At 38.5% G+C, this 22055-nt stretch overlaps 1 protein-coding gene across 4 annotated transcripts in view; it reads right to left on the reverse strand.

Moving 5' to 3' along the window:
* Positions 1–1304: 1304 nt before the first annotated feature.
* Positions 1305–22055, reverse strand: part of COBLL1 (cordon-bleu WH2 repeat protein like 1) — a 95179-nt gene continuing 74428 nt past the window's right edge. For all 4 annotated transcript variants that reach the window (XM_075431047.1, XM_075431046.1, XM_075431049.1 and 1 more), the window contains exons 8-14: positions 18257–18401; positions 17583–17651; positions 12067–12325; positions 9371–9456; positions 6630–8254; positions 5826–6008; positions 1305–2835 (exon numbers count right to left, since the gene is read on the reverse strand). In XM_075431047.1, coding sequence (XP_075287162.1) covers positions 2749–2835; positions 5826–6008; positions 6630–8254; positions 9371–9456; positions 12067–12325; positions 17583–17651; positions 18257–18401 — 2454 coding nt within the window. In that variant the 3' untranslated portion in view covers positions 1305–2748. The remainder of the gene's footprint in view (positions 2836–5825; positions 6009–6629; positions 8255–9370; positions 9457–12066; positions 12326–17582; positions 17652–18256; positions 18402–22055) is intronic.

Consider the following 22055-nt stretch of genomic DNA (forward strand, 5'->3'; position numbering starts at 1 on the left):
CCTAAACACGGACTGCCATTCAAAAGCAACAAGGGGACCGTAAGTAAGAAGAACTAAGAAGGCATAACTAGTTGCCTTCTGTTGGAAGACATCTGTAGTACAGGTTGCCCAAACTGTAAGTATTCTTAGGCCAAAAAAAAGTCTGTTTTCCCTCATGTAAGGCATCCACAACACAAATTTACTGCTGTCAAACCTGGGCTTGCAGTTGCTAGAAACACTCATTACTTGAGCAGAAATGTTCTTGTTTGAACAATAAACAACACGTCAAGTTCATGAAGAAGAGCTTTTGTGGTAGAATTTAATACAAGAGTATAAGAAAAAAATTAGTCTCTAGATATACAATAGCAAGATTTAAAAATGTCTTACATGTATATGTCAGAAGAAGGGGAAAGAGAAAGTTTTGCTAAACAATATTGCCAGCAGGTAACAGAAAATCTCATTGAAGAGTTTCACAGTACTACTGTGTGTAGACATTTCAGTTAATTATCAAGCAAGTTCAGTTACAAAGACAAGAAACCCTAAAATTCAAGCACAGTGTTTTTAGTTTTAGTCTCTGTTATATAAGATGATGTTTGCCTTCAGGAGTTCACATAAAAGGACAATGTACTTTCAACATATGGGATTAAGGAACATAACAGTAGTAGAGTTCTGTAGTCAAAACCAAAGCAAACAACAATAAAGCAAGCTTATTTGCTCTTTCCCCAAACCAGAAAAAATGGACTCCACCAATCTGGTTGAAATAGTGAAATTTCATGCAGACTTGTATTACAGCGGATAGAGATTAAAGTGGTCCTATGAAATAACTTTAGTCACCTTGGCGGAGAATACAAAGGTTTGAGAAAAAAAATGTAGCCCCCTCCCAGTCAAAGTACAAACAAGGGGATTCCTTTCGCAGTGCAACCTCTCCGTGGCAGTTACGGATCAGGATGTTGTACAGGAACACTTACAACATGGACTTCAAATACCACAATGAACACAGACACTAGAATCCTGGGAGAGTTAGAAGTTTGAAGTCTGTCCTCCAAGACAGTGAAATCTAGAATGTAAGCCCCAGTTAGAAACTAGAAAAAAAACTCCTACCTCTTCTACCTCACCAGTTTCAAATGAAGGATGAAGCGTTCCTTTGCAGTCAGACCCTGAAGCAGATCTTTTGAATTACCACATGGGTTCCCCCCACCCTTAGAATTAGCCCTTGACTGGAGGCAAGAACAAGGTGGAGAAGGAAGCGGCAATACACATTGCCAAAGGACTCAGATATAGGAGAGAAAGCATGAGAGAACAGCAGTGAACAAAAGTTCATCAGCTCTCTTTATGAATTTTTATTTACTAAAAAGTTCCTTGAAGGGTTTCAGCATTAAGTTAACACTGCTATTTGTAATTAATAATTGACTTTGTATTAGAAAAGTAATGAGACCTCTTTGAGATTATTGCACAAAAACCTGGCAGCAAACCATTAAAAACCCCTTGAAATGCACATATAGATCAGTTTCTGAAATTAAGTTACAGAATGTCACTAAAGTACAAAATAAATATATTGTTAAAGAATAGAAACTAAATACAATTACTTTTATTTAAATCAAGTCCAGCAAGAAAACATTTCAATATGGCAAATACCCCAGCAATTGCTGCAAGCATCCATAATCCAGCTATTTCATTATAAGTGCGATCAGATTTCCACCCCTCTCCCCAAAATGTATAACTTTGACAAGAAATGGAAAATAGATAAAATATAACATGAAGCATTTTCTTTTAATATATATTCCCAATTTGGTATTTAATGTTTAATCTATAAATAGGCGCTTTCAGACACAAGAATGCTTTGTAAGTGTGTTATTGTGCTGTTATAAGATTAAAATATTTTACACGAATAAGTCCAAAGCTGTTCATTCCTTAGTCATACTTCCAGTGAAAAAAAATTCTTCTATATCATTAAGTATCAAAACTGGAATTTGCATTTTATCAGTAAGTGACTATATGCTGATGACTACTTAAAAATATATATCTAGTTCACAAAAACTATTGCTTATCTGAGTGCTAGGTAAATACTATATACAGGTAGTCAAAGAGTAGATGAGAAACATCATGTAATGCTACAGTTAAGAAAAGCTTTGAAGTAGTACAAAAATTTCCAATAATTTATGTCCTGATTTTTTGTGTGTGTGTGCTACCAGGAAAAAATTAAAGGAGATTTAAAAAATCAAAATACTTATCCCAACTACTCTCAGCTGAAGGAACAAAACCGTTCATTTTTTAAAGAGAAACAAAGTGTTGCATATAATTAAGATTTTCTACTAATTACAAATTTAATTTAACAAGGTAATATGGAGGCAGCATGTGGTAGATTGAAATTCATACAATCTGTTAGAGTAATACACAACTGAAAATTAATGATCTAAAATTGTTAGATTGCTTTAAATCTGTAATTTCAGCAGTGCTACATATTGTTCAGTCTTGAAGGCTAAAATAAAGAATTTTTAATCTCATTTTAACATAAGCAAAGCTCATCTGCACCTTCTCTTAAACCTTTTTAGCAGCAGTCAGCTTTATAAAGAGAAAAAGGCAAAATATTACCATAATTTACATATTCTAATAATCTTTCCAAGGCATCAAAGGACCCACCTTGAAATTCCTATAAGGATTGACAAAAATATATTAACATATACTTGCATTTACACTTTCAAAAATTTGTAGTTAGTATTAAGTTGGCCTATGAAGCAGTAGTAAAGTGCAAAATATTTGGTATAATATCTAGTGATTAGCTTTTGCTTCTGTGGAGTACAAATGAGTAAGCCTGGCTCTTCCATTGACAGATATGGTGTTTGATGGAGGACCAACCTGCAGGCAGGGGAAGGAAAAAAAAAAAAGAAAAAAGAAATATTAACCTAACTTTTCAGATTCTTCTCCCTGTAGTATGTTACACAATATTACTGCAAGGAAACAGAAGTACTGTTACTTTAGTTAGCATTTTTCTCATCACAATGAAAGACCTCCTACATGATTTCTGAACAAAGCACATCTACAGAAGTGGAAATACAAGAAATTAAGAACATATTTTATCCTGTCTAAAAATTCCGTGTATAATTATGCAAAACATGCACAATTCTTAGTCCTCCTCCTGGTTGCAAAGAAATACATAAAAAACATTGCTAAACCAAACACTTTTTGTTAAATATTGACAGAGCTGATATCTAACAAAATCTTCGAACACTCCTTTATACCATCCGGAGCAAACTATCATTTCTCAGACAGACAGCAACGACCTGATTTTCAAGGGAGCTGCATAAAGCAACAACTCCAACTGGAGTTAACGGGAGCTGTGGATGCTTCACAGCCATGCGAACCACACACCACAGCACACGGTTTACTCAACACAATGAAAACATTCTGAAGAGAAAAATGGGGGAAAAGAAACCTCACTTGACCCATTTTAGGTTAGCAATTACTGAGGGCCCTACTGAACAGAAAAGACCATCAACACAAAAGGCCACAGATCTCGGCATTACATGCTCACAACATATTAAGTAAAACTGGGCAAAAAATAAATAATTTGGCTAGGGGTGCTAGGGTTTTATTTTTTCAATGATCCCCTCGCCGAGCTGAAAGACAGGAGAATATGGTAAGAGGTAAAAAGAGAAGCAAGCACCTGACAGACCTCTTTCGCTATTCAAATGGATCAGGTTATTACTCCTTTTACTGAGTGCAGCACAAAGGTGGAAGCTATGAGGTGAAGGCATTTAAAAAGTCCTTTCAATACTGAAATTCACTTTTGGGTGCTATTAAGTTACTGATACAAAATGCTTCATTTCTCTGTTTGTCCTACTACTCCCAGTTCTCCGTGTTCAACACAAAATGAGACCGTGGTTTTATTATTTTTGCCATAGGCCAAACCCCCTCTCTTTCTGCTGCCAGACATACCTGTACCACAGTGTATGTGGTCTGGGTAAGAGTGAAAAGAACAGCATGTGCAATTCTGTTTGGCAAAATTTCACTGCGTTCTTCATTGCGTTTTTTTTGTGCGTTTTGGGTTTTTTTTTTTGAAACCTGTTTTAAGTTTCTGTGTTGCAGAATGCTTTTCTTTATGCTTACGGCATCTTCATTACTTCTCCTTAAAATTTCTGCTTAAAAAGTATAGCCCTCTCCTCACCCCCAGCCTCCCTGGATACTATACTGAGAAAGAACATCTCCCACCCACCCAAGAGAAAAGGAGGGGAAAAAGGACTTCAATCATCATCTCTCGCTTCTTCCCCATGCCATTCTTGTACCCAGATTGATAAAGTCTACATGGGTCAAATCTACCCTAAGAACTTTTGTATTAGAAAAGAATGAATATCCACATAATGGAGTTTTTCTTTGTTTTCCTCCTAGTAGCAACAGACTTCCTGAATTTTGAAAAGAACATTACGAACTTTATTTTTTTTAAACTGTGCCAACAGCCATGCTCATGCGTGTTTCCCATAGAATCATAAAACAAACTTAACACACTATGCAAAATAAATAAAGTTCAGTACTATTCAGAATGTAACTATGCATTAGAGGGAAAAAAAAAAACCTTAATAAAAATACATGCAAACAAAATCCAAACAATATTTCTGGTAGAACAGATAGATTTGACCTCTTAGTGACTCTGAACAATACAGCATTTGCTTAATCTTCTCCTGTTTTTAAGTGGCTGGGGTTAGTGACAGGCAGTTACAAGCCATACTACACACCACTGATACTGACAGTAGCAGCAGCAGTCGAAAACTACTTGAGCATGCCTGTGACCTTTGCAGGAAACCGAATCTTCCCATGCAGTGTGTACCTGGCGGGAGCTCCACAAGTCTCAGACAGGCTGTTGCAGCGCTACACTGAAACGAAACCTTACGTATGAAATGGATTGTCCTACCTGACCATCCACTGAGAGATTTTGACCCCAGGGAATCAACGACTTACATAAAACCAAAAAAAAAAACCACCCTTCACATCCACCCACCACACATCGTTTGTTTCTTTGAAGTGGGAAAGGGAAGAGAAACAAAAAATACTGAATTTCTTTAACCTTCTGCAATGACAAATTATTCCTCTGTACAGAATGCAAAATACTAATGCTGGGTCAAGAAAGCTTTGTGTGAGACTATCATTAAAATGTCTGGTTACCAATTTAAAACAATACAGATTTTTCAAGTGTGCAATGTTTTACCCAATGAGAGAAGTACAGGTGAATTTTAGGAGAGAGAAAAGAAAAATTAAGCCACAGTTTTAACTTGAGGGGACGGGGTAAGATGGTCCTACCAGGACTGCTGATGACACAGTGAGAAATAACTTACTAATGATACCAAATGGCAGAAGGAGGCTTGAAGTACATTTAAGAAGAATTAAGGACCTGATAGAGTCTAATAAATAGAAAAATACAATCTTCAGAACTTCTGTGTGTTATGTGCCTGCAAAAGATTGCAGCTACTTCAGGTCTAGGGTGAATTTGCTTAGCATGTGTCTAAAACCATACCCGCTTCAAACCATATAAACACAAACAAGCAATTGAATACATTCCTAATTTCATGAAAAAAGATGCTTAATAGATAACTTGGAGACTTCTAATTCATTTCAGGAACATTTCCGATTGGATTTGTACTGCTTGGAAATATGGACATACAAAGCTTTGCGTGTGCATTCACCAGTTCATTCTGCAAAACTGAACTCTCTTCCCCACCTCCCTTCCCACTGCTAAGAGACCTCCCAGCAGCACTTCGTGCCAAAGCTAACCGCTTTTCGTGTCGGGCATGAGTACGGCCCTTTTGAAGAAGTACCATGAGTTCATTGTTATGGATGCAATGGTGAAAACTCACCCTTTTCAATTTGGCAGCAGCTTCTCCAGAGCGGATTGCAGCCAGCAAGCTCTGGTGGATCTGTTCTGGGTCACAGCGCTGGAACGCCATCGCGGTTTGTCTCTTAGTGACAGGGGGTGGGTGGTCAGTGGAAGCACCTGACTGCGCCTGGCTTTTCTCCTCACTATTCACATTGCTGCCTTTCTATAAGGGAGGAAGTGGGAGGAAAACCAAAACAGAACCTTTTAATCTGAATTAGTCATAAACGGAAAACCAAGTCAACCTGGCACAAGGTTGCATATCAAACTGCCACCGTTCTAGTGTTTGCGTCATTCAAGATTTTAGAGATCAGCCACATTTCCACTATTTCTCCCTCAGACAATTATGCCCGCAGTATTTTATACCCCGCTCAAGTATGTTTGTACCATGATCACTTGAAGCCAAACTGATCACACTACTTGGAATTAGATTTAAGAAATCAACACACAGAACCATAATGAACAAATCATAAGCACTCCCAACATAAAAATAGGTATACACAGTATTCATTGCTCTATTCAACTTACTGTTCTTCGAAGCAGAGGATGCTAATTATGGCATGAAATAATTATTTCAAATAATCTGAATGAGGTCGTTTTCACTTTAACACTCCCTGTATTCCTGTATTTCATTATGTTGCTGTGCTACTGCCAGACATACCACAAGGTGTTTGCACTGTATGAATACAGCACTTTCTGATCAGGGAGCAGTTCAGGGACGAGCCTTGAGACTGGTCACACGATGACAGTGGATCAACAGCCAACCAATATTAGAAATAAAGATTACCTTATCTATTAGACTGTTTTGTGAGTCCCCTGTTATGGTGTGTAAGGAAGGGCTTTTCACTTGAGGCACGGAGGTAGCTGAGGAGCATTCAGCTGCAGAAGCGCCAGAGGAAAGTTCAAGAGGAGATTCCTCTCTCGGTGCCTGGCTAGTGATTGTACGCGTCTTATTGAATGACTGTGACCTTTTCACTGCGGATGAGACAGCAAGAGCAAAAGGGGATGGTCTCGAACTGGAGTACGGCTTTGGAACTGCAAAAGTTCTTAGAGTTCTTAGGTTCAACGGTGCTGGCGGACAGGAGGGAAAACTTGGAGGTTTATTGCTTTTAACAGAAGCAGCGGATTCAAATTTTTTTTCATCATCAACTTTTTCTTCATCTGCTGGAGAAGAGGAAGTACTTGTTTTATGTAAAGACAAAGAAGTTGCATCAGGGGATGAGACTTTTTTCCCCATATCTGTATTTTTAGCTTCATTTTGAATGGAATTAGAAGCACAAACGGTACTTCTGGCAATTGCAGATGTCACATAATGACCTGAAGCTCTTCGTTGCATCTGTAGATAAAAAGAACTAGGCTTCGTTGTAGGACTTAATGCATTCGACTTGTCCTGAGTCTCAGAAGCAGCATTTGTTTTATCCAAGCTTAGCATCAGTGGGACATGCTGTTTGGAAGACTCTGTTTCCGTCCGATTGCTCTCAGCACTACCCTCAGCTCCAGCGGTCACAACATGTTCAGAAATGCCGTTCACTCTGTGCAGCAGATCATTCGCTGCTGCAAGTTCGTTTTGTGAACCAACGTGTAAATGACTCATGCTTTTTGGATGAGGAATTTCAGCTTGCACTATGAATTCTTTGGGGTCTTCATGCTTCAGAGTGTTTTCCAAAGTAGATACCTCTTGATCCTTATAATCTGATGGAACTTCTGATTCCCAGCTCTTCATTATTTCTAAGGATTTTGGAGGCACTATTTTATAAGTAGTCATTCCAATTTTTGGTATGTAATCTCTTGTAATTTCATTAGCAGGCTTGGGTTTAGGTTTGGTGTCCTGCCTATAAAGAGGGTAACCTTTTACAGGAGAGCCGTCTGGAGTTTTTGCAGTTGTTTCTGGTGAAGCAAAATGACTGCCATTTATACAAATGTGACTCTCATCATTTATGGGATTTACTTTTTCATGGGTAACTTCTTGTCTCTCCAGACTTTGTTCTGTTGAAGTAACTTCATCCTCTAGTATTCCACGTGTCACTTGTGGAAGGGGGTTGTTTGTATCTGTGTTGTGTTGAGGGACCAGTCCTCTAAACGTGGATGACTCGTAACCTTGACGAACAGTAATTTCTTTCTGTGTAGTCCTTCCCAAATTACTATCCAACAGACCTGTCTGGACTGCAACGTCCTGGGTTTTTACTGTGTCCAAGCTGGTTTCATCTGTTTTCTGATCTTGCTTTTCTGGAATCAGTTGAGGATAATTCCTGTGACTTACAGAGATGTCATTTTTACATGCCTGGCAGTTTGATAGTCTGTCAGCTTCGAGCTTGTTATTTTCTCTAAAATCTGCTGGTTTAATTTTGGCTGTCTGAAGTTCTTTCCCTTCTTCTGTTGTTGGAAGGAGTTTTGTATCACTGTGATCTTTAACTTAAAAAGAGATTCCAAAATTAATACAAATGCCGAAAAGATTCAACCTTCCCCCTTAGATCATGAAGCCATGCATCCAAGAGCTCAAGGACTATTCAATATTAAGTTAGACGCAATTTTTATTAGTTCCACACTTTTCTGGCTTCCATTCTTTAATTTTAACATTACAAATGTTATTTGTGAACTACACCTTATGTATTTGTACAAGGGAACAACTGAAAAACATATGGACAAAAGCAATTTTCTAACTATTTTTCCAACTGTTTCGCAGGTCTGATAATTCAATTTTCTATCCTTAGACTAAACACATTGTCCTCTCCAAAACACAGGAATATTTGGGTCAAATTGTTTTAAATACAATAATGGGAAAAAATAAACTCTTTAGGAATAATTATTTGGGGTGGTATTTTGAAAAAAAAAAAAAATCTTTCCTCATTTGAAGTATGTTATAAAATGGCAGTTAGAACTTATGTCACATATAATCAGCACTCAGCAGTACGTTGTTATGATTTATCAACAGAGGTGTAGTGAATATAAGACTACAGAAGGACTAATATGTAAATCTGAAAATCAGTGTCAAAAAAGGGTAAAATAAATCAGTCAGGTCACTAAATCCACGGAAGAATTTACGATCCATAAGATGCACAGGATGCCATCATTTCTTTTCATATCAGCATGTCACTTTGTTCTATTTGTGTTTAAAAATATTTGCATTTTCATGTAGAAAATTCATGCTAATTTCGTAAGCAAAGATGGCCTCTCCCTCCCCGCTGCGGTGCAGTGCCCACGCCCCACCGCGTGGCAGGGTAAACTCTGCGTCCAGCCTTCCCTTGCCTCAGCGCTGCTCCACCCGTACTGCCCTACGGCAGCGCGACGCAGCTTAGACTACTGCTACAGCAAGTACTAAAAAAAAATATATTAAAAATAGAAACCCAAAAAACCCAAACTGCAGTCACCTCATCTCAGAGATGATACACCAGAGCTAGAGACAGCATAAAGAAATTAATCTAATGATAGCCATTCAAGAGTTGACTGCATTGCTGTTTTTTTCAAAGGAACAGAAAAGTTCTCTTCAGCTGTGTTTTGAAGTATTAAATATGAGTGGGAACTACTTACCATCGGTTTCATTTTGATCCAAAATTCTAAGCTTCCTGTCTTTTTCAAATGCAGCTTGCTTACTGCTTATCTTAGTCTGTAGTCCTCTGCAAAGCACAACAGTACATTAAATTTGCTGGTATCATTTATTTCAGTAAAAACAAGAAAGGATGCAAGAGAACTGGCAATATTCTCCAAACACAGATGGACAAAATAGAATCACTCTGCCAAACACTGGAGTACTCCACAGAACAGATTTAAAAAAAAAAAAAAAAAAAAAAAATCAAACCACCACCTAGAGGAAATGCTGCTATGATATTTTACCAAAATGACATGCAGCTTCACTCTCCTCCATGTCAGCAGATGATCAGTTTTCCTTTCCCTTCTTCCCCTCCTTTTGTTTCCTCATGCAGTTTGAACAAGCCCCTTTCCACTAACAACTCAGTTTCAGTGAAGCCACAAAGGTGATGGTTTATCATTCATGTAACAGTGTTCCTGGGGCAAAGACTTCTGACATCCCCAACATTTAAGAAGTGTCCTTGGCTTTGTCCCCAGCACAACACGCAGGAAGCTGCACGAGACGCTGACTGCATATGAACATGCGAACTGTGCAGTACAGACTTTTCCAAATAGTAATGGAAAATTTTCTGTCCTTTCAATAAATACCTCGAGAACAAGACAGAAATAGGCATCAAACATGCTACTTTCATACTAAACACTTTGCAAATGCGTACAATTTCTGTCCTAAGATTATGCTGGACAAGACAACTGCAAAAATGCTGGGAAAACTCCTCCTCTTTGGGGGGGGAGGAGGGAGAATAGTAGGGACTTGACTTAAAAAGGCATATGAAAAAGGCCAAAATACTTAAAAATTCTCTTTAAAGAAATTATTAGAACTTCAAACTTATATCTTTAAGACACTTATTTTCTGTAGTTATGAACACTGACATTATGAAGATTCCAATTCATTTGCCACATCAAATGTATTAGTTGTCAGGAACCAGTGCCTTGAGCAGAAACATCTGCTTTGAATTATTTAAAATGATGAATTCCTCAATAACCATCCGTCCTCATGTTGCTCGTACAGTCCAAAATACACCGTAAGTGTCCAACAAACCACTAAACAGGAGCATACGCTCTTAAAATTATTGTTGGAAGAAAGCTAAAGCTCAGTCCTGCACTCCGTACTCTTGCTTATCCCCACTCCCTTGAACACAGCTGAGGGACCAAACTACAAGTATTCACAACAGGCTGAAATGTTAAAAGAAAAAAACAACAAAAAACCCCAAAACAACCCCCCCCCCCCCCAAACACCAACCCAAAAGCCTCAAAACACCACAGAATATCATGAGAGAAATCAGTGGTTTTGACTGGAATATTACACATAACCCTGGTTTGATTAAAAAGCAGTTCTTCAAAGTAACTAGATCTTATACAAAAGATCTGAATTATCAAAAGGTTTCCAGAAATACAATGTCAGAGAAACCTTATTCCTCACTGTGGAATCCCTGTGATATTTCAGGAAAGACAGGATTGCCAAACTCTAAAGTTAGAGCACAGCGCACAACAGATGATTCTCACCAGGATTACAGGCCATGAAGGGCTATTACAAGCTAGCAGGGAAAAAAAGAAATGTCCTCAGGACAATTGGCCTAACTGGCCCAGTAACACAGGTCTGATAATTCACAAATTCAAGACAACTTAAAAATAACATTTGGCTGATCCTCCTCCTCATAGATCCCCACAGAGCAGAAACACGCAAGCAACCGGCACAATATTTGTCAGGACAGAGCACCAAAGATGTTTGCAAAGCCCCACTTGGCCCTGGACTAACAAAACAGACCCTTGAAATACAAATCCGAGCTCTCTGTGCCACCTTGAAAGTTCTTGGCTACCAGAGCATTCACACATTTTGGCTTCAGTACAGTAACTGAAATAGTCTTTCAATTTAAATTGGGAACAGTAGCCAGTTTAGTTGCCTCAGGGAACAGAGAAACAGTGAATTACATTAACACACAGGGACTTCTCTGGACAATCAACATTTATTTCACTCGGGAACTAACTCATGTTGGAAACCTGCTGAGTCAGGTAGTTTTACAAAGATGCTGAAGGGCAAAGGTACAGCATCCCCAGAAGGGAAAAAGAGCAGTTAAGAAAACTAATGTGTTTATTCTTTAAAAGGGAAGAATTAAGTTGTTTTCCTGAGAGCAGATGGATGGAGACAGGTCAAGACAACTGGCTAACATATAAGGAAGAGACAAAAGAAAAATTAAACCAAAACAAATATGCAAGCAATAGATAACTGTGCCCAGAAGAACAGAAATGGCCAATCTACCTGTTTTTCCCCAACTGTAAGAATGAATTTCTAAACTCTCATTTAACTAATCACTCCAAATTTTTTTGCAGCATGCTGCTCTGGTAAATACGCTGCGTATTTTAGAGCCAGGTTTAGCTTTTCTGGGGTCCAGCTGTTTGGGCAGTAAGGAAAGGGAGGCTTAAACAGAACAGCCTGCAGAACACTTCTTTGTAATTTTTGTTGAAAAGCTTCATGAATTACTGTGCGCAGAAGAGCACTACAATGAAAGCTAAGCATATTAAGCTCATTCCTCTCTCACAATCCTCTATTCTGTGCTCCACAATGAAACAGCACTCTACGTTTTATTTGCCTCCCCCATTCCCTCCCCAATGCTCCTTTCTTTGTCACAAAACGTACTTACTTGCCATCTGTGCTCATATTTTCTTGTTTTTCTTCCTGGAAGCTTTGTGAGTTGTCTACAGAAACACTGCCAGGAACTGAAGCTGGTGAAGCGGGATAATTTTTTTCAGTTTCCAGTGGTACCTCAGCAGAGCTGAAGGCTGCAGTAACCTCTCCCGTCCCAAGAGAGGTGTTTGTACTTTCACTGTCCTCTCTCTGTTGCATGATCATCTCTTCCCTTTCATCGATTTCTTCCAGGTTGTATTCTGAGCTCCTTGCACCTACACTCACAGAAAGAAAAAACAAACACACAAACAAACAAACAAAAAAAACCAACTCACAAATCTCAATGCAGAATATATATACAAAAGGTCTGTGAAGTCAGCCTAAGTAGTTTGAAGAAGGAAAACTGAGGAGACTTCATAATGTGTGTGTGGGGGGAGACCCATTCAGAGTTTTAACTTCACCGTATTTTCTAGTTCTTTCCAAGTCTCTCTTTTTACACGTGAGAATATGCTCATCACCATGCTACTGTCCATCTGTTTCTGCATCTGTAACTACTGTATAACATTTCCCTTGTTTAACCCAAATACTGGATTGGGATATAACAAAATATATTTAACATTATCACAATCCCAGATTTCATGGAGGCAGACAGTTTATTTTGCCCACATTTCTTAATACTTTCATTAGGTTTGCAATGAGGTTTGAAGTAGGTGTCTTGTGCAGAACCCTGTGTTACAGCAGAAGTGCACAAAAATAAAGTACATAGAAAAGTGTTAATCCACAAAAATAATGAAGTTTTCAGTTAGAGCATAGCTCAACTCCAAGGTTTAGTTAGTGGATTAGGACACACATAAGTCAGTGTACCTGAAATTAAACTAATAAATCCACCTATTTTGATTTGGATTAACCATCTCTAGCTTTACCTCCCTGCCAGCAATCTTCCTACCACAAGATGATGATTCATGTTTTTCAAATATTAGTAAGCAGACCTCTTGGCTTTGCAACTTGCATTCCACAACACAAAGAAAATAGTAATTCCAGCTATATATTGCAATACGGTGCCATGCAAGGCTACTGGCAACAACAGCCATACAAGCAGCGCACTCTGCCTGACCTGACTAGGGTAGACCTGTCAGCTTCGCACGCACCAATACCTGTTCGGTTCAGGCCTTGCACTTGGGCAGTTAGGTTTCAGACTTTTCTAAGTTGTATCAGCAAATTTCCAAGTCTAAACCAAGGCTAACAATGAAAACAAAATACTGGCTTAAAGCAAGCAATGCTGGAAAGTAGCAGATCCCAGAGTACGAAAAAATCTTAGACTGACTTTTTTGTAGAGACTGGTATCCTGCAATGCTTCCAGTACTTCTCTAGAAGTACACTGTCATGGAAACAGCATAGAGGACTGTATATACTGGAGAAAATCTCAGTACAGAACAGGAACTTTGATTTTACCATAGGGTCAGTAGTTAAGAGTTCAGTAATACCAAAGTTACTCATTCACAGTTACAGAGCAACTACAAAAGCCAAACATTTTACTATTGATTCTAGTTTTTTGTATTGCACTCTTAGAATACTGCTTTGTAGTTACACATTAAACAATGTGATCAACCTGTGTCACAGTGCCGAATGCAGAGGCGATTTAGATCCCCAGGGAAAAAGGGACAAGACTGCAAAGTGGTGCAGGTGAGCTCCTTCGGTACATACCAAATGCCACACTAGTATTAAAGGGACTCCTTAAGAAGTTACTATCAGAAGAGCCTTCTCTTCCTCCCACCCAAACCCTTTCATCTCCCTCTAGGGAAAAGTCATGCCAGCAGCCTCCCTACTTTGGGAGATGATTTTAGGGATAGCAGTATGCTTTTATGCATGCAAAGATAAATATACAAGGCACAAACAAAGCGTGACAGAATATGGGCAAATATCAAACCTGCTGAAACTATGCCACAGCCCATATGCAGCTCTCAAGAACACTGTCTCCTTTACCAATGAGAACTATTATGCCATGGGCCTGAGCCTTCAACAGCCACAGGAACAAAGACTAAGGCCTTCAGTCTAAGTACTCTGTTGGATACCTGAATTATACAGCAAAGCACAGCCAGGACTTCTGACAAGACAAATGGAAGCATTCTGGAGTTGCTATGGCTTTGTGCCCAGGCACTGCTGTCATCTCTGTTGCTTTTCCTCTGGAGAGAAGTATAACAAAGGCTGAGTTGTATCTACGCTGGATGGAAACTTAGCTTGGGTTGGTAGGAGACACTGCTGACATTCCTGTTACGTGAAAGTCTGTCCTTTGCTGTGCTAGGAACACTTACAAGGTTTGGAGTGGGATAACCTGACCTATAAATGTATAATACCAAACAAAGCCGACCCTCACACTTTTTATGAAGTGCTCTGCTTCGTTTTTCAGCATAATATCAGCCTTGCTTGAAGTTAATTTCAGCTACTGGTTTTCATCTCTTAATGGATCTCATTCCAGACCTGGGCCACCACTGCTGCAGCAGAATAAAGTCTGAATACATTTGATACATAAACAACATTTAACAGCCATCCTTCACTTACATCATGCAGTTAACTCCCCTGAGGAACAGTTCAGGTTTTATGATTTGTTTCCAAACCCTCAGTTTAGAGTTTTTACGTGCAACATACTGCTAGGAAGTACTTATGGCAATACTGGCTACATACTGTTGCCTTATTGCTTATATACTGTATATGTAAATACTTCTGTAATATGAATTACATTTTTGTCTGTGTGTAATTTATTCTCTAAGAACATTAGTCATTGAGTTTTAATTAGCCCTAAAAGAATGTTATTAAAACCTACAGGATGATGTTGTGAAGACATACCTGAGAAGACTGCCATACCAACGGCCAGTCTCCTTTGAGTCAGTAAGATTTCTCTCTGCACAACAGAGCGTGGGCTGACGCTGCGCTCTGAGCCCTTCTGCTTGTAAGCACCAAGGCCAGAAAGCCTGACTACGCCATGCAAACTTGCCAGTGGTTTTGCTCTTCACTCTATAGTCCTTAACAAGGGTGCTTAAGAGATACTGTAACCAAGAAGATTATATCAAGGGATTTGTGTGATGGGAAACTATTTAAAAAGCTGCAATTTTTAAATTATTCTCTTTAAAATACCATTTCACCCTTTTCTCTAGAAAAAAAGACTGAGCACTTTGGGAAGGGGAACAAAAATCATAATTGAGAAAAAAAGAAGTTTTTTATAATCCCAAATGTTCAAATTAATGCTTTCTAAATGTCTATTCTAGTAGATGTATGCCTTCAAATTACTTTTGTCAAGGTACAGTCTGGTTTTACACCATGGGAACACTGTCATTTCACAACAGAAAAGTTGCCTATTCCAAATCACATAGAATAGTTCCACTTAACGCACATGTATAATAGCGATGCACTATTTAGACCCCACATAACATTTATTGGACATCTGCAATGGTTCATTACAGGGCAGAAGGTAATGCCATATTTGGTAAAGTAGCAATGCATAACAGAACGCCCTTGGGAATGCCAGTCACAGCTGAACAAAAACTCACAGTGCTTCCAGAAGCCTGACAATCAAAGCCATATTAATCCAAATGGAAGGAACTACTGAGTTTATGTAAAGTTAAAATTATGTCCACTTAGCAATTAGAGAGATATTGAACTAATTTATCTATTTAAAACAATACCCAAATGTGCACACTTTTCAGACTAGGAATAGGACAAGTACACTGCAATTGATCTTGCCGCAGGTGAATACTGATTCTCACAGGATGACGGCTTTGCTGAAAGGACCCTCCACAAACAGGCCTCCAGCCAGTTTCAGAGGTGCCACCAGAGAGCAGCAGTACCCCATGAGAAAAAGGAAAAAAAGGCACCGAAGCTGTGCTGTGACTTGTCCCCAAATTTAAAAAAATGCACTGCATTAAGTCTTCAGCAGAGGACATTGCACGAAGACATCAGCAGCAGAACCAGAGAATGAAGACTATCACTAACTGCAGGGGCAAATCCCCGGGCTCACCACAGACTGTTCTAAGCCCAGTGAAGATGATCACATTTTTCTACTGCTTTCCATTACATCTTAAATATTTAACTACAAAACTCAAATGCCTTAAGCAGAGCTTCCAAAATCTATGGAAAAGCAAACAAGCTATTTCCATGAAGGTCAAGGCTGTTTATCTGTGCAGCACTCGGACATTACAGAGATGGGAAATGCAGAAATTCTAGCATGGATCTACAATCTTAAGATAGAAACAAGCTCAAGAAAACCAAAAAGACTTGATTTTAAATCATAGTATGATAACTTTGCTCATCATCTTACACTCATCACATGTAGATAAACACAGTTTTCAACACAGAAAATTAAGTACTAATAAAGATAATTAAGAGCCATTCACTTAGAAGTGACTACCCTCCTTCACCAGCTACAACAACTAGGAAAAGGAAAGATTACAGCTTCGTTCCATCTCCAGCCTCAGACTGTACAGTATAGGTTCATAATTCCCAGTTATTAAGTTACATATTATTTCTTTTAAAGGTCTTTTCTGATAATTGACATAAATTGCCCTAAACACAAACCAAGCCCAAATTTACTGATTACAGATTTTTTTTTTTTTTTTTCCACTTTGCCAGAGACCTAGGACTCTCGTTGTGGTACATTTGTTTTACCACTCCAACCAATTTGAATGGCATCCTGAATAAAATAGCTGGAAAATTACCTCCTGTCAAGTAGCACAGAAACCAAGTGTTTAGCCTCGTAATGCCAGTGGCATTCCACATGCTTAGTGTTTATATAGTCCATTCTTAGTGAAACACATTGAAGAGTGATTTTTTCCAGACTGCACTGATTATTCTAAAAGCTTTTACAAATTTTAGAAGACCCCTAGATGCCGTATCTTATATCTGGACCATACAGTCTGGTGCTTACAAACAACAGCACTTAACAATACAGATTGAATAAATTTTAAAAGCATTATGTTCAGCAGCTGAAGAACTGTGTTTTTAAACAGCTATACTTTTATATATCACATTTCTTCCATAGCACCCATCAAATGATTTAATGAATAAACAACTATTTATGCATCCAATTTATATTTACAAACTTCTGTTTTCAAAGGCTGTTTAGATGCAAACCAAAAGGCAGGCACCCCTAGGTTATGCAGGTCCAGGGCAGCACAAGGTGGGGTTCTGAGAACAAGACTGGGCTTCAGATTTGAAGGCTTGTTCTGAGGCATACAAAAATCACAGAAGTTCTAGCTTGTTTACAACTTGTAGGAGAGGAGGGAAAATAGAGATAATGTTTAGTTTATTAAATGTAAAGCACAGAGACCAGTACAAAATATATTGTATGTGTTTCTATAGACAGTAAAGTCAAAACATATTTTAGAAAGCCATATTTGTACTTCAAAGGAAAAGTTAACGGAGTTGAAGTGTTAAAATTCTATGCTTAGGACACATCTATAGTATAGTAATTTGTTACTAAGAATTATCATAGCTTGCTGTGAAGTAGATATTATCAATGCATTTTGAAAAAGAACCAACCTGTTTCAGACTGCATTTCGGTGGCTCTTTCTTCCACTTTAGTAGGGGCTGGTTCTGTTGACTCTGTTACTGCAAAAAGTCAAGTAATAAAACAAGCTTTTTTTATCACCTCTAGATTTCTGCACCAACAGAACTTCTGGATAAAATGTAAAACTATGATCTTGCAGACTGGCGAATTCTTCAAGAAATGCGCCTTCTCTTAAGCAACCAATGCTCGTTGTCACATTTCCCACATATTTAAATCTCAACTCTGAGGTATTTTTGAACCAAAGAGAATGGAATTTTTGTTCAAACATAAGAATTACAAAAGAACAATACAAAACTTTCTCAAATTCTTCTTCTCAGTCCATTTCCTATTAAACTTTCTCTGACCAAGAGAAGCTAATCTTTTCTCCCCACCCCAAGCTGTCCATCTGATTGCCACAAACACAATTGCTATAGTCAACCTAAGTAATTTGGTATTTTCTGCATTTTTCTGATCTGTGTGCCCTAAAAAGTGCCTACCTTCTCACACTACATGACCCACTCTCCAAAGTAGTATTATTACTCCTTACAATCTGAAGGTGTTTGGCACTCGTATTTTTACTTGAAGTTCTTATAAGGTAATTCTTTAAAGTTTAGCCAAATTGCCATACTTTCTGTTGCCTCCCAATTAAACCGCATAAAAAGATTACCAGTCTCATTACTGCTTTCACTTTGATCTTCTGGTGCTCTCGAGGGTGGTGAGGGTGCTTTGCGCTTCATCCTCCGTAGAGAGGAGTTCATGGAAGCGGTGTCACTGAGCGGCAGAGAACCCTTCCGTACTAATTCCGCAGGGACCTACGAAGGGAGACAGGGGAGGAAAAAGATTATTAGCAATCAAAAAAACCCCAGCAAAACAGATCTCCTAATTATTCTCCAGAAGTATTTATAATATACATTTGGGAAAGAGAGAGTATAAACCTATTACCAAACATATTACATTTCTCATTTTATTTCCTCTGAGGAGTAGTTTAAAAAAAAAAAAAAAAATTTCTAGAGTAATTGAATATATTCAGAGGTACAAGATACAGCAGTTAAAAAAAAAATCAGTCATTACATATAGTATAAAAGAGAATTTGCATTCTTTTATGCCCAAAGGCTATTCTACAAACCCCAAATAATTCTTTTCTAAAAGTAGCTAAAACTCATTGCAGAAAGAAGCTTCAAGTACACCCCACTGCAATGACATGACACAGCATCTCCTTCTCCATTCCTTCAACAGCAGTCCTAATTGGGCTGCACACATAATTACTAGGATTTTGTTTCTCTGCTTGAAATACTTGAGCTTTTTTTGAATGTCAGCTTTCAAAACTTATCTTGGAAAGTACAACTTTTCAATAATGCTTACTGAAGTTAAATTGTAGTGAGTTGTAATAACAATAATACCTACTGATGTTAAATTGTAATAGTGTCCTTATTATTGCAGCAAAAGACAAAAAATTTTCTTAATTCACACTCAAAACCATTAAAAAAAACAGACCAAGGCTCTCTGCTGAAGAATCCACAGTTTATGATCTAGCAGTCCAATTGCATTTTAAATTGTTTTAAAAATACATTCTGTGTCTCATGAAGACCGTGGCTGTAAATTTGCCTGCCACTCTTCACTGCAGTTTGCCTTATGCTGAAGAAACCTCGTATTTCCACATGTGTTAGAATGATAACGTTCAGGATTCCAGCAATAAAGGAGTATATTTTGGCACTAGACACAGCTGCTTATTTCTGCAGTAATTCTGATCCCTATCACTTGTCTACTTGACAGTATAATAAAATCCAGAAGTGACATTCATTTCTTGCTAGAAGGATCCACACAGCAACTGGATGTGGGGTTATCTTCACAGAACTTCTCTGTGCTTCCATTAACCAGCCCACTTCACAGAGCAGAAAATCAAGGTACAGAGGTGGCATAAATACACATACAAAAGTTTGTTTCACTGATGATCCTTTTGGAAACATCACTGACACAGAACTGTTGACAGAGACGCTTATCATATAGAAAGCTACCACCAAACTAATACAAATCTTACAGTGAGGGGGATATTAAAGAGCAAAAAGCTAGAGTGTCTGGTTATACGCTATGAAAGCTAGAAAGAAAATGACTCACAAGAGAAAAGATACTGGCACAAGTTGCCTAGGAAGCAATGTTTGGCAGCTCCTGTTAGATCTCAGTAGAATACCTGAATGAACGAACTGGGACGGTAAAAGCCATCCTCCAAGCCACCCCGGGCATACTCAGTCATCTGTTTTGTCCCACCTCGATGTCAGGTATGACAGATCCCTTGGATACCTTACTGCACTGTAAGGGGCAACACTGCCCAAAGTGTTCACACAATTCTTCTACCTATCACTTTAATGCCAAAGCAAGCAACTCAAACCTTTTACAGCAAACTAGGACTTGCGGTTTTAAGGAGAAAAAAACCAAAGCACAAGGAGAAATGTTCTTTTAACAACAGCAGCGGATATGGTCATAGCACTCCACTCCTAATTAAAAATACTTGCATGCTTGAACAGTTTTTAAACAAAAAGTCAGTTTCTAGATTAAAACAACAGACAACAAAAATCACTTTTTCAAAGAATGAATAGCATTCATCATCTGAATTTATGCAGGAGGGGACGTCAAATGTGGTATTATTTCCCCACATGAGGCTTTTTTTATTGTGAAATCATTCTCCTCCTTGCTGTTGGGCAGTTCTATTTTTCTCCTCTTTGGTAGCTGCTCTCCAGGCTGCAGTCCCTGCGTTCTGCACAAAGACGCTGTTTCTCCGTTCACAGGTCTGCACCCTCAGCTGCTTCGGCTGGCACAGAATTCTGCACATTCTCGCTCAGCTAAACAGATGTCACCAGAGTTCCCTCCTGCACAGAAAGAGTATGTGTGTAGGGGGGAAATAATGTTCTCAGCATAGGAGCACAAATGCTACTAGAAGATTTTTCTAAGCCTTTCTACTGCCCTTTGCATCCAAAGAAACAAACGATTTCCAAAGAGAGATTTCGAGAAAGTACTAAATGTTCCAGTTAAGGTTCAAGTGTTGAACAGATTTTCTCAGGAATTATTCAACATATGAATATTAAGAGCTTTCAAATCCTAACAAAGGCTGTAATGTGAAAATAGTACTTTAAACAGATGGAAAAAAAAAAAGATAATCTTATAAAGACGTATCTGACAAAGTTCTGGAATATACATCTGGGTATTCATGTGTCATACCAACTGCCAAGGATAACCAGTGCTTTATCAGTTACACTTCAATTAAAAATCATGTTAGAATCACTAGTTAACTGTGCTTGTGCAGAAACACCAGTGAACTCTGTCATAAGTTCCTCAACATATGCAGAAGTTCCACTTTTAACGCTGTACACCCTCTCCATCCTGGAACAAGCAAGGGTGGATATGAAGCTTTTTACACTCAAATGTGTACAGATAAATTTGGCACCAAATCCCACCCCACCCCAAGCAGACATTTGGAGAGGCCAGCACTTCCCTAGTTCCAGCCTCTGTAAGCAGTGGCAGACAGACTGCCTGGCCCTTCTTAGCATTTCAAAAATCCAAGGAAAGGTAATTAAGCCACGGTAATTTTGCAGCTGGAATGGAAGGAAAAAAAAAAACAAAACACCAAAAGTACTTAGGAAAGAATGTAGCAGTAGTGGAGCATTTCAGTGTGCTAGAAAGCATACCTCACCCCAAGGGTCACTGCCACCAGTACCCACCTCTTCTGCTCCACAGATAACTAGGTTTAACAGAAGATACATGGGCAACTGGGATATCAAAGCACATTGCTAGTATTTCTTTCTTCCCTTTGTAAAAGTATGCAAACAAATGTATGTCCAAGGAGTAACAGGGAAAAAACTGTATTTGCTCTTACCATGATTAATGCACTCATTTTCTATTACATGACTGAAGCTTCTCAAAATACTTAAACTTAGCCAAAGTACTACAGAGAAAGTAACATCCCTCTGACCTATCAGAAAGAAAGGACATACAGAATATATTTGGAGAAACTCAGCTGGTGTTATTCTGTCCAAACACCCAATATTACTATTCTCTCCTGTGATTTCTCTACATACTTGCTGGTACAGAAGTAAATACAGTAAGGGGATAAGTTTATGCATTTGGTAAACTGAAAAGTGGATGCATGCAATGTTCACCACCAATTCTGAATCATATCAGAATCCTATCAAATGATCTTCATGCAAACTTCAGCAAGAGCAAATAGGTAGTCCTGAGCATTGTCTTCTCCCAGGTAACACTGGTTCTAATTCAAGACCTCCCAGATGGTCACAGTGTTCTCTGCATCATAACCCAACTTCTCCTTCAAAGGGCTGACCATCAAGTTTCAGGCAACTGAGCCTCTGGTGGAACTTCTTAAGCACGGAACTCACCTCTCCCAGAAACCTTAACTAAGCTGTTCCATGACAGTGACTAATAAATCTTTTCAAAAATACTTCATGCTTTACGTGCTT

The sequence above is a fragment of the Opisthocomus hoazin genome, chromosome 9 (genome assembly GCF_030867145.1).
Source record: "Opisthocomus hoazin isolate bOpiHoa1 chromosome 9, bOpiHoa1.hap1, whole genome shotgun sequence".
In the NCBI taxonomy this organism is placed as follows: Eukaryota; Metazoa; Chordata; class Aves; order Opisthocomiformes; family Opisthocomidae; genus Opisthocomus; species Opisthocomus hoazin.